The sequence below is a fragment of the Copidosoma floridanum genome, unplaced genomic scaffold, assembly GCF_036245765.1.
Source record: "Copidosoma floridanum isolate Cflo_tuat_1 unplaced genomic scaffold, Cflo_Japanese_pri ptg000025l, whole genome shotgun sequence".
Classification (NCBI taxonomy): Eukaryota; Metazoa; Arthropoda; class Insecta; order Hymenoptera; family Encyrtidae; genus Copidosoma; species Copidosoma floridanum.
The window spans coordinates 7,042,376-7,054,720 of record NW_028321902.1 but is presented as its reverse complement, the minus strand read 5'-3'; the positions used below and the strand labels follow the sequence as shown (position 1 = coordinate 7,054,720).

Below are 12,345 nucleotides of genomic sequence, written 5' to 3'. Positions count from 1 at the left end.
TGCGAAATTAAGATTTTCAGAGAGAAACTTTATATACATATACATATCAATTTTCATATGTATGATGTGTACTCCATAGTAAATATATATATATATATTTATAATCATTTTTCATGCGCGTACTTTGTGTTGATTTAAAATGTCAATGGTCACTTATTCAATCGAAGATACAAGCAATTGCGCGAAGACATTGATTTTTCTTTTATTTCTATATGTATTTTTTGACGTTTGTTTAAATTTTCGGTTTTTTGATCAGTTTTTCTCTCTCTCCCTCTCTGACGTTCCTTCGCCTCTATACCATCCGTCTCTCTACGATACGTATACCTATAATTTAAAAACAAAATACAGCGCATACTCCCCTGCACAAAGTTCATAGTCTTTCATTACGTAACATTTGTGTGGTTTTTTTTTTTTTTTTCTTTCTTTTCGCCAGAGTTTCCTTATATGAGAGCAGATGCAAGCTGGCACAGCTGTACCGCGCAAACAAACGACATACATACGCGTGCACAAGTGCGTTTGTTTCTCGTAACTTAATTATCTTTGCATCGAGAGTAAAAATACTGATTTTCTATTTTTCTTTTTTTTTTTTTTGTTGATGATGCCTAACTATACACGATACTGCAGAAACGGCAAAGAATAGGTGAAGGTTCTAACGACTACCGTATATTAGATGAATATTCTAAACGTTCGATATTAAAACGTAAAACAATGAAAAGGAAAAATTAATCAACTAAATGGGAACAGCCTTTGGTTGGTTATACAGTAGAGCTAAGCTCGAAAAAAAGTTGAGCCTCGCTTTTAGGAACATTCGAAAGATTCGCGATATAGGTATACATGCATAATTTCAATAGTTGTTTTTGGGGGGAATCGTCAGCCTGTATCGTGTAATCGGACTTGAATTTTTTTTTTTTTTTTTTTGTCTTTTTCAAACCATTATGCAAAGTTTTTGCAGTGATGAATAAAAAATTGTATAGCACATGTGTAAGGAGCATTGTATTTTTAGGAAAACAATTTAAGAATATGTATAATAATAACACCGATCTTTGCTTATTTTTATCAACCACGTGCGTACATTGAGATTCTAGTAGTCGCGTATACAATAGTTGACTCGAAAACGTTTTCCCTGAAATGGGGAAAAAAAAAAAAAAAAAAACAATACATATATATTTTTTCCCCGAACATAGTAAGGTCAAGATCCGTAGTTTGATAAGTACAATTACACAGTACTGTGATGCCTCGGAAATACATGCTTTAAACCTAATCAGACTTTCGTTGCCGCTTCTATGAATATACACGACGCTATAGTAAACGAAAGAAAAAAAAAAAAAAAAAAAAAAAACAATCAAAAAGACGAACAAAGCCACACAGGCGGAACAGCTACGTAACTTACATCTAAAACCGTATATGTATATGTATATACTAACTATACGGTAAAACGAACGGAAATAACATATTATACGATACATACGCGTTAAAGGTGTGTGTTATAATCTCAGACGCGCGGTCGGCATGTTTAAAAAGCGTACGCAAAAACCCTTGTGCATCACCGCGACCGCAGAAAAATTAAATTTTTTGTTTTTTTTTTGTTTTCTTTTACCCCCAGTGTCCACGTGTTTGTGTAATGGTAACAAAAAAAAAAAAAAAAAAAAAAAAAAAAAGAAAAAAGTAACGATGCAATCATAAAAACAAGAAAGATTCAATAGATACACGTACGCTTGTGTTCATACAGTACAGGGATGATGTAAACAAAACGATCTTTGGTCTAATGTACAATCGCGCGTGTGTATAACAACAAGAAAAAAAAAATGTCGATGCTGGTGGGTCGGTCGGCACTCCCAGTCGCACGAGCCGCGAGTATATACGTTGGTTGCCTAGCGGCGTTTCCCGAAGCGCAGGAACACGTGGTCCACGTCCTGGCGCTTCATGGTATCTCTCTGCGGCAGGGCGTCCAAGTCGTCCACGCTCAACATCGGGGCTGTCGAACAAAAAAAAAAAAAAAAAAAAAACCGAAAATGGGTACAGGTGTACACCTAAAGAGGGGTAAAAAAAAAAAAAAAAAAGGTGGAGGGTGGTTTTACCGTTCTCCATGATGTACTGCTCCATGGAGGTGCCGAGGTCCCTTATGGTGAGCAGGGCCATGCAAACCCTGGTCACTCGACTCGGCAGCTCGTGGAGCTTGTTGGGGTGGCACTGGGGCGGCAGGGCGGCCAACGCCTGGATCCTCAACTCCGTGACGCACACCAGACAGACGAGCGCCAGTGCCGCGCAGCTGTTGTACTTCATGGTTTCTATAACATAATATACATCCACCGGTTTAATCGCCGTTATTTTTAATAATACCATCAACTGTCCCGTGTACTATACGTGCATGGCCGCGGATTCGCTTGGCATGAACTTAGATTCCGGGGGGGGGGCGAACCAGTTAACGAGACGAGTCCGGCGTCTCCGGTGACGCCGTATATAATATACGTTACATACTTGTTATCAACGGAGTGAAATTTCATTAGCTGCACGTACATACATATATATATACACTCCCGCGCGTGGAGTTTGGTTCCCGTACGATCGATTTTCGGGCTAAATTAATCGACGTCCACCCTCGCCACACCAGGCGATCTTCGTCACTGTGAATAACACACGTTTTTTCTTTTTCTTTTCTTTTTTTTTTTTTTTTTGCATTTCCGCGTTTTGCGCGCGATACGCGACAAAGTTGGTAATCGTTGACAGATGTGCCCAGCGAGCGAAACGATAATTATGATAACGGATGAATCGAGGGAGTGGACCGGGCTCCCCTTGAGGAGAGAGTCTCGGACGGACAGGAGAAGAGAGACGTGTGTATTTACGATTCGCAGTGCCAATCAAAGGTATAAGTATAATATTATACAACACAATTGTATACCCATTTCATTCCTACGTATTTATGTGTACACGTGATAATTTCAAAACTAAAAATTCTTTTTTTTTTTTTTTTTTAAACAGAAATTGTGCGATGACTGGGAAAAAGACGAGGGGCATGTGGTACGTTATAGGTGCGTCTCCGCGGAATATACATATATACTATATGTAGGTAATCGGAATCGCGACAGGTGTTAGCACGTTCTTGACATTTACAATAGAACAGACAACAATAGAAACTACAAGCACAGTTTAAGACAGCCACCGGCCGACGAAAGCGATCGATGATCAATGTATTCTGATTTATGAAATGTGAGGATCATCTCCTGGGTACGTTTGATCACTCGGCGCCCTCGAGGGTATTTTCTACTTGGCTTCAATCGAGGAAACAATTTTTTTTTTTTTTTTTTGTTTTTTTTTCACATGCAAACGAGTAAGGAGACACTGATGCGTACAGAAAAAATGTGAAAGGGAATTTCTGTGTCTACAACACCTCAAACGACCCAATGAAATCGGTAAATTACTTTTAAAACTAAAAGTTACACAATTACGAATATAGATACGAGTTATTATCGATTATTCCAATATAGTCTGTAAAACCCGAAGACAAACGGGTACAAGATGGGACGGACGTAAACGTATGATCCAAAGAAAGTCTCGCAGGTGTGTAGCAGGGGTGGCACAATTACCGGACGTGCGTCCAATCGTCTCCTTCGTAAATACTCATTAGACGCAACGCGCCGTCACGGGACCGGAAATTGCGATCTTCTCCGCCAAGCGACTCTCTTTTCCTCCATAAACTCAAGGCACACCCCATGTGTTGGTATATGCTTCTTACCTGCACCGCGGTTCCCTCGGAATGAAAATATTTTTTGGACCTTGTCGTGTACACGTGCCTCTTTTACACGTGTTACGGATACATTAGAGGACGAAATGGGTAGTATACGTAATAACGTTTGATCTAATCAAGGCTACGGTGTTTCAATGGTTTTTGAAAAAAAAAAAAACAATCTTTTCCCAGCAGTATTTCAGAGACGTATATATATATTTGACAAAGACAGTGAGATGTGGAAAAAAAAAAATCGAAAGTCGTACTCCCACGTAACACTTTCACCACACTTGCACTTTCTCGCCAATTGCTTTTTTCGTTCCGAAAAAAAAAAAAGCATCGGACCCCCGAACTTAACAAAACTGGACTCACCCTCGTATGTATTGAAACAACTGGAAAAGCACCTCGAGTATGGTACCTTTCGGGAACCCAAGCGAAAAATCGATGTACGTCCCCCGACGATTTTGAACAAGAAGAGCGAAGCGCGATTCGCATTTCAAAGGGGAAGAAGAAGATTCTCGCCAAATGAAAAGGAGGAGTGTACACCTACATATATATATATATACTAGCCGGACCCTGAAAAATCACGCGCTCGTCGCAAGAGCTTCCATACATACCTTGAAATTTTCTGAGGGGGGCGCTCGACTCACCTTAGCTCCCCCATGCAATTCCAAGACCCGTAAGAATTACTTCCGACTGAAAAATCTCGATCTCGCGATGCATGATCCGTCGACTCGGGGTGACCAAGCGGTGACTCCGATATGGCTCGATTTTCCCGGGGAAAAAAAAAAAAGGACACACGCGCAGATTGAGTTTTCCGTGCGTCTTCCCTGCAGGCGCGCGCTGTATTCGTTATTGCTCCCGACGTGCACGGGATCGAACGAGCGCAAACACAAGGGGGAGTTAATCAGCCGAAACTGGGTCGGAGTCGCGCTATCCGGGCCCCAAGCCAGAGCTCAAGGACTCGAGGGGGAAAAAAAAAAAATAGATTTTACACCCTTTGCCGTGGAAACGAAAGGAAATACGTCGCATTGTCGACTGATCAGCTACTTCGCGTGGGCTTTTATTGGATCCCGAGGAATATTACCCTTCTCTCTCTCTCTCGACAATGCACCATCATCAATTTGCTGGTAATGTACAAAGACATGTTTTTCCAGGTGAATGAAACGTACGTCTCGGTGGAAATCGAATCAAGCCCCCGCGCCGAAGAGAGCACTTGTATTACCGTCAAATTCAAAAAGCAACGATGCCCAAACGAACAAATAATGTATTCGCGTGGCTGTGATCCCGTTACTGGAAGCCCCGGCCATTACAAATGAAACGATACGAGAGGGCTTTTCGCCGTCCACCGTTCGATTATTAAATGTTCTTCCGGGCGCCGTGACGTCGATGGGCCCAGTGGGGGTACAAAAGCACGACCGTAACCGACGCGTTTCTCTCGTGAAAAAAAAATGTTACCGCGACATGACGCACGACCCGGGGCTTTTGCGTCCATACATGGGCTTCCGATCGACGTGCCACGTGACTTGCTTATACTTTTCCATCGTGGCGTATGATTTATTTACGCGGCTCTTCCTCCCGACGACCCGAGTACCGAAAATCGGCAGATTCCCAGGGGGGAAGGCAACCGCCGACGCAATAAAACTTTCCCCAGAACTTAGCCTCGAGGAGTAACTCATGTCATGACGGTAAGTACAGCACTGATAACCGTTTTAACATTTCCCAACCGATCCCCGAATGAAAATAGAAGAAGAAAAAAAAGCTCACAAATTGGTATTCCAACGCAACTCCTCTCGCGCGATTCGCGACTCGCCGGGGGGGATAATCCGCGGGAAAGCTGCTCCCGACCTGTTGCTTCCCCTGTAATCGGGAGAAAGTGAGCTTGCACGTGCTCGTACACGTATAGAAGGAGCGAAAAGTCCAACTGTTTTTCGCGATGCAAAAAACCTCTCAACAAAATTTTAAATGAAGAAAAATCAAGGGCGCCCCACTCGTTGCAAAGTTTTTTCAACTATATACGTACCGATGTAAAACAATTTCCAAGCACGCACCTGGTGCTCGCATATTACGTGTTAATAATATCTTGGGCTTGCATTAATAATTCATTGGAGGAAGGCCTCGGGGAGCGTTTTCTCGGGAAAATTCCATTAAACAAACTTTCTTATAGTTTTTCGCGCCTACGACTATGCTTTATATGTATCGTCAACTCGCCGGAGCTCAACGGATTATTAGCTGCACTAAAGTATCGGGTACGGGTGTACATTACGTAAGCATTGGGACGAAAAATAATGGACACACGTGCGCGACGAGTAAGAAAAAAAAAAAAAAAAAAAAAAAACATATAACGAGTATAGCCACGTGAGCGAGGAGCGCGTTTTCTCATTAAAAACGAAACGGAAACAAAAAAGCGCGCGTCGCTTTGGCCGGCAAATATTGACAACAGAGGGGCTACGTTGTAATCTCCCCCCTCCCCCCGGGGGTGCCGACACGCTGCAGGAGCAATTATAACGATAACAATCGGGAGTTAGTCAACAAGTGTCCGCTGGAAAATCTGTCGATCCCCTGCCTCCTTTTTTTTTTTTCTTTTTGTTATCTGTATACAGCGCTCTCGTACGTTTATTTACCGGGATAATCTTTCCTCTCCCCCCCTGGCGATGTGAATAACGTCTCGTATCAACCTTCTGTTGGGCCGAGATTTAATTAATCCCCGGTTCTTTATACATCTGCGGCCCTGCGATATCACTCGGTTCTTATCTGTACGGTACGTGATGTACGTGGTGCGTAGGTAGAAAAATTAGGATTTTTTTTTCATTCGCGACTATATAGATGGTACAGTTTGATAACTGTTTAATAGTTAGATAATTGTTTCGCCGTAAATCCCGAGCGTGAGTTGTATGAAATCGGTATGGATTTAAATTTAAAAAAAAAGTGAAGGAAAAAAAAAAATCGTTGGATGATCTCAGCAGAGGGAAAATAGGTAGAAAGGCGCTTGAGTGAAACGTCAAAGAGGCACTTTGTCGGAAGGGAGCCGATCGATCGTCTCCATATCCGATATCCCATATAGCCGTGCAATCGGAAATTCAGCCGCGGTCGGCAATCGAAATGACTGGAAAGACAAAAAGGGAGAAAAGCAGTCGTGTATATATACGTATATATATATACACGGGAAATCACGGCAACGATAAGCTCACGCACGCGTCGGTGTGTATAATGTTATACCTTGGCTTTCCTCATTCGCATCACGTCGCGCGTGTTACTTCGTTTTCTCCCGTTCGTCGATTTTCGAACCGATAAATATCTATTTGGGGAGATTTTTACTACACGCACGCGACGACTCGTCCGCGCGTGTACTCATCGAAGTGTCACAACCAAAAATACACCTTCCGGTCTGCTGCTTCGCATGTATATTTTCACTCTTTTAGCTTTGAAAAAAAAAAAATAATAATAATAATAAAATACAATCCACCGCGAACAAGGGAAATCACAGTCAAGTGTCACGATAAGAAAAGGAGAAGGAACGATATGGGACTCTGTTGGCGAGTGAAATTTGATGGATCGTTGCGGAAAAATGTTGATCGCGTGTGATTTTGATGTTAAGTACGCATACTTGGCTCCTCTGAGGGATTCAACAAATAAATCAGCCAGTATTTAAATCTCGAAAAGTGCCATTTAACGTATACGTCTTTCAAAATGCGTGGTAATAATTTTGTTAAATTATTTTTGATGCTTTGAAAAAAAAAGATTTTTTAAACGAAATTTCTTGGTAAACCCAATGTGCTTTCAACAAAGAACATTTTACGTAAGTTGCGTGGAAAAACTTTATACCTACTCCACGCGTACACGATACGCGAGCAAAGAAAAAGCACCCGCCGAGTTGCGCAACCCGTAGAAATATCATTATTGCTTCTTCTACAAAAAGACCAACTCGATCTTACGAAAAAATAGTTTCGACACTGTGCCATGCCGAATGCTTTCAAGAGTGATTTCGTCGATGCGAGGAGTTTCTAATACACCCTCCCCCCCCCCCCCCGCTCGCAAAAGTGTATTTTTACACCAACAGGTAAGATAAAGTTTGACGCGCTTTTATTCGCGGGTTGTAATTTTCTCTCGGGCGACGCGTCGGTGGTTTCTTACATACGCGAGCATATATATTTAAGTAAACTCTCTCGTAGAGTATACTTGTAATCGTTTCCGCGTCCTTGCGCGCGCTAATTACGGTGCGAGAAAACGCGGAGGAAAATAATTAGTTGTATCAATTTGGTCCCGCTTTTGTCGTTGGAACGCGGCTTTCCCATCAAAGATTCCGTCCGCGAAGTTACTCCTGATTATTTTAATAATTCGATTCGACCGGTCGCGCAATTTCCCGTCGAGTTATTCATTCGCCTTTTGCGCTCGAAATAAGCAAAGGACGCGTGTATCGAATGTCCACTTTTTAAAACTTTTTTACGAAAATTCATTATTTTTGCTGAATGCATTTTTTAGTAGTGATTACATGGAATATTTTTTTCTATGCTTTACACACTAAAATGAAAAACAATTAGTAGAAAAAAAAAAATGAGTCAAACTTTTTAAATATTTCAAGTTTTAATGTATTGCGCTTAACTGGTAGAAAAATAAGTTTCTTGTTCAATATTACGTTGCAAATAGTACCGAGTAAAAAATGTTTCTAGAAAGAAGAATATGCTTTTCAATCAGGAAAAAAAATTTTTTCTTAAAGTGTTCAAAAAAAAAAAAAAAAAAAAAAACCTATGTAACAATAGTAACCAACACTGGCTGTATAATAATAAATGTTTGAACTTTTACTTGCGTCTGAGAATTATTGTGTATTTTAATAACTATGATACAAAATATTAGTTACATACGTGAGCAAATTACGTACGTAAGACAGGTAATTTTGTAAAGTTGAAACGATATCCCGAAAAGTAAGTCATTTAAATAAATTTGATAACTGCACGAAATGCATCTACATTTTATCGCACGTGCTGAACAAGTTTGAAACGTTGTTAACGGGAAAACACGTTGTAGTTGTGCTGCAGCGAAGGGTGCGCGTTTCAATGAAAAGTTGCAAGATGAAGGGGAAGTGGTATAATGTACATGGTACTCGTACTAAAGGGTACTTTTTTTTTTTTTTTTTTTTTCATACACGTAGTTTTCGAAGCAAAACTCGGGAGATTTGAAAACTTCTTCAAGTCTCGAGGATGCAGGCATTGTCGAGCGCGCAAACTTCATCGACGCATTCCTCGATGTTTTCACCTTGCGCGAGTTTCTCGTTACTTACAATGAAAAAAAAAAAAAAAAAAAAAAAATGCAAGGTCGTGCACGAAAGAGTGAGCTTCGATTTCCATCGCGAAATTTCGAGGACTTGATTCGCAACGGGACGACATTCGTTCGCAACGTTAGAACTCGCGCGGTATGTACAATAACAGACGTCCGAGCTATTCGACGCGCATCCAAATAAATTCACGGCGCACGGACAGATCCTCGGATTTCCAATGTCGGACAAGCTTTTTCCCTCCATTCGGAGAATTCGCATAAAAACGCGTGTCCGATTTTTCGCGTGCACAGCAATTGCGAAATGCCCGTCGATCGTTTTTTTCCCCCGTGCACGTCGGAAACATAAAAAAAAAAAAAAAAAAAAAAAAAAATTTCCAGTCTGCCAAGCTCTACTTCAAAGTTGGAAAATATTTGTATGGCTTCGTATCTGGTTCGTTTTCAAAAAACGTATCCACGCGTGGGCATCGTTTACTTTGGTCAAGCTTGTTTTTTTTTTTCCTTTTTTTTAAAATAAATCGTTTTGAAATCGAGTACCAAATATCTACGATTTCGCAGAAGTATAAAAGTTTACACTTTCGTCGGGATGCACCACAAACGATTATTACTAAAAAAAAAATACGTTCTGGACAATTATTTGTATCCGTTACATGCGGTTGTAGGAATATTCGTAAACTTGTGGCAAAAAAGCTGCGGAGCTCCGATATATTTTGATCTTCTTCCGATCCGAAGAATAAAGCTTCCTTGTTGGTTTAACGATTTCAAATCGCGTCAGTTAGTGTTGATTCATATAATATAACATACGTGGGAGCGCCTCGAAACAGTAACTTCTCTTTTTTTTTTCCCCCTCCACTTTTCGAGCCACTCGTAATTTATTGAGTCCGACGCGCCCCAATTAATAAAGCATAAGCCGCGCGGTCGTGTGAGTTTTTCGATCGAGCCAATTCATCTCGGAGCCGCCCTCCCTATAGCGCGTCATCGAAATAAGAAATTTATTGTTACTTTTACGCCCTCCCCGGCTTATAATTTATTTATTAAGCGCAAATAGAATACGGAGGATGGGTCGAGGGTAATATTAATCGCTGGGAGTTGCGCGGCGCGTCATGCAGTGCAGGAGTTTATTCGGGAGGGAGAGGAAGGGACTCGTTTGTCATCGCGATGGGGAAGGGCTGTGGACGCGCTTTGATTAACAATGGAGTCCACCTCGATTATGCTGGCAGAGATGACTTTTTTCTTTTTTTTTTTTTTTTTTTTTTTTCATCATCGGATACAAGTATATGGTGTCTTTTGGTCGGGATGAGAATTTACGACCTCCGGTTTTACTGGCAAGGTGCCGATGCGCCGGGAATATAATATCCGTGTGAATATCGTTTGTGTTGGGAGAAAAAGATAATCAGTTGTATAACACAATATATTCGGACACGTGGTAATTATTCCCTAATTTTTGTGACTTAAACTACGAAAGTAATGACTTTGTAAGGAGTTACCGTGTGGATGATAGCGCCCACATTGGGGGAACTGAGCTATTCAATGACACTTTTTTAACAATAATTGTGTATATTTTTTTTTTATTGAATTAAATAATAGGAAGATACAAGCATAAAATAGCTTGCCATTCGGATGGTTTTACCGTAAACGGACACTTGTACACTAAAGAAATTCAAAAGTGATTTTCAGCAATAAAAAAAGCAGGGGACATTTTCAACTTTTTAAAATCGTTTTTTACAATTTAGTTGTAAAGTTTTAATGGCAACGTTTCTGAAACAATTTTTGCGCTATACCAAGGCTTCCTTACATGAAATTTAATCAAGTAGTTTGTACCTATGTGAATAGTTGTCGATTAAATGTACGTTTACGTAAATGTGGTATGGACGCGACTGTAAAGCCAAATATTATTTGCTTCGTGAAGCCCTGCGCCCGCGGAACCGTCAGTTCACCAAAACAACGTTTATTCAAATCGAAAATTAAAATTTGACAAAAAAAAAAAAAAATGTATTTCCTACGGCTGTTATACCATCAAACGTTTGCGTGTATATGTATAAGTTACAAGTTAAACATTCGTTGGTGCAGCGGATGATCAAAATTGGACCGATTTCGTGATAAAATGTAAGAAAGTTCCCGAAAGGACATCGGGAAAAGGAGCCAACTTTTCAATTACTTCGCGCACCGAGAACAATCTCTCCCCCCGCGGACGGAAGGAAGAGCGCAACAGTTGGCGAAACTACCGTTCCCTTTCACGCGCGATTACAACTCGTAGTCCTTTCTCCCTTCCACGAAGGAAAGAGGGGGATGAAAAAAAAAAAAAAAGCAAACGTATCTTCAGGACTCACCGATAAAACTCGCCGACGCCTCGTTGAAAAATCGTCAACCGGTATCCACGGACAAGTGCACCACCGGTCCGATCAAAGGGTGTACAGGTAGAGAGAGAGTCCGGCAGGTGGTTGCTCGTCGAGCCAAGTGACGCTCGGGGCGGCCGGCATTCCCCCTTAAATACGCGCACCAGCCAGGTGTATATAACCGCCCCGTTCCACCCCTGACGATGATGCCGCCTACCCACACGACGTGTAGAATAGCGCGCGCGCACCACCACCCGCGCACACCAACCATTGACTGTACGATACATACACATTCGAACTCCCTTAGTACATCTTTTTTTTTTTTTTTTTTTTTTTTTCTTTCCGATGTACAACACGTTTCACGCGACCACCATATACCCGATGACGTATAAGACTGCATCAAGTACACCCTTTATCTTCTTCTTGCATCTAATATTTAATGCTTTATTTATATAACGATGGAATTTTAATAATGCGTACAAATTATCATATGATTGTGGACCCTGCAATGATCGGTGTACATGCGTATTGGAGTGTTGTTATCAAACTGATGATAGCCCGATTGTATTATCGGTAAGTTTTTTTTTTTCTTTTTTACCGAGATTCGTGCATTTACGATGAAAAAAAAAAAAAAAAATTCTCGTGACACCCGTACAAGTGCAGATTTCGCGTCGAGTTTCAAACAACTGTTGGATTCAATGTATACCTGTTTAGCGCCCGAGATATTCCGGTGCGTTATTGGGTGTCATCCCTTAGTTGAGGGAAGGGGGGGGGATTGGATTTGCGGGACTGAAACAAAAAAATATTGTACAAATGATTGATGGGGCGTCGAAAATAGAACGAAAACACGGCTCTCGAGATGATGATGATGTGCGCTATCATTAAAACAAGAGGTGCTCGAGGAGCGTTGAAATGTATACAACCACCCTCACCCACCCCCCCTTTGACATCCCTATATAATGTACAGACGATCCGAGTTTGTTTTTGAATAGTACGTCACGAGAGAGAGGAAAA

The 12,345-nt window shown here is 41.2% G+C and overlaps 1 protein-coding gene across 1 annotated transcript; it reads right to left on the bottom strand.

The window, feature by feature from the left end:
* Positions 1 to 1,823: 1,823 nt before the first annotated feature.
* On the bottom strand, positions 1,824 to 11,440 carry Ms (neuropeptide receptor myosuppressin). The gene is made up of 3 exons (XM_014360055.2): positions 11,326 to 11,440; positions 2,079 to 2,288; positions 1,824 to 1,975 (listed from the first exon to the last, which is right to left on the bottom strand). Exons 2-3 carry the CDS (start codon positions 2,281 to 2,283, stop codon positions 1,872 to 1,874), a joined length of 309 nt encoding a protein of 102 aa, XP_014215541.1. The 5' UTR covers positions 2,284 to 2,288; positions 11,326 to 11,440; the 3' UTR covers positions 1,824 to 1,871.
* Between the last annotated feature and the right edge of the window lie 905 nt (positions 11,441 to 12,345).

What these genes read in the sequence shown, in the direction of transcription:
- Ms (XM_014360055.2), bottom strand. Translation starts at nt 2,283, where the DNA reads ATGAAGTACAACAGCTGCGCGGCACTGGCGCTCGTCTGTCTGGTGTGC. An exon ending in GCAGTACATCATGGAGAACG is followed by an intron (nt 1,976 to 2,078) that starts GTAAAACCACCC and finishes TTTGTTCGACAG; the next exon opens with CCCCGATGTTGAGCGTGGAC.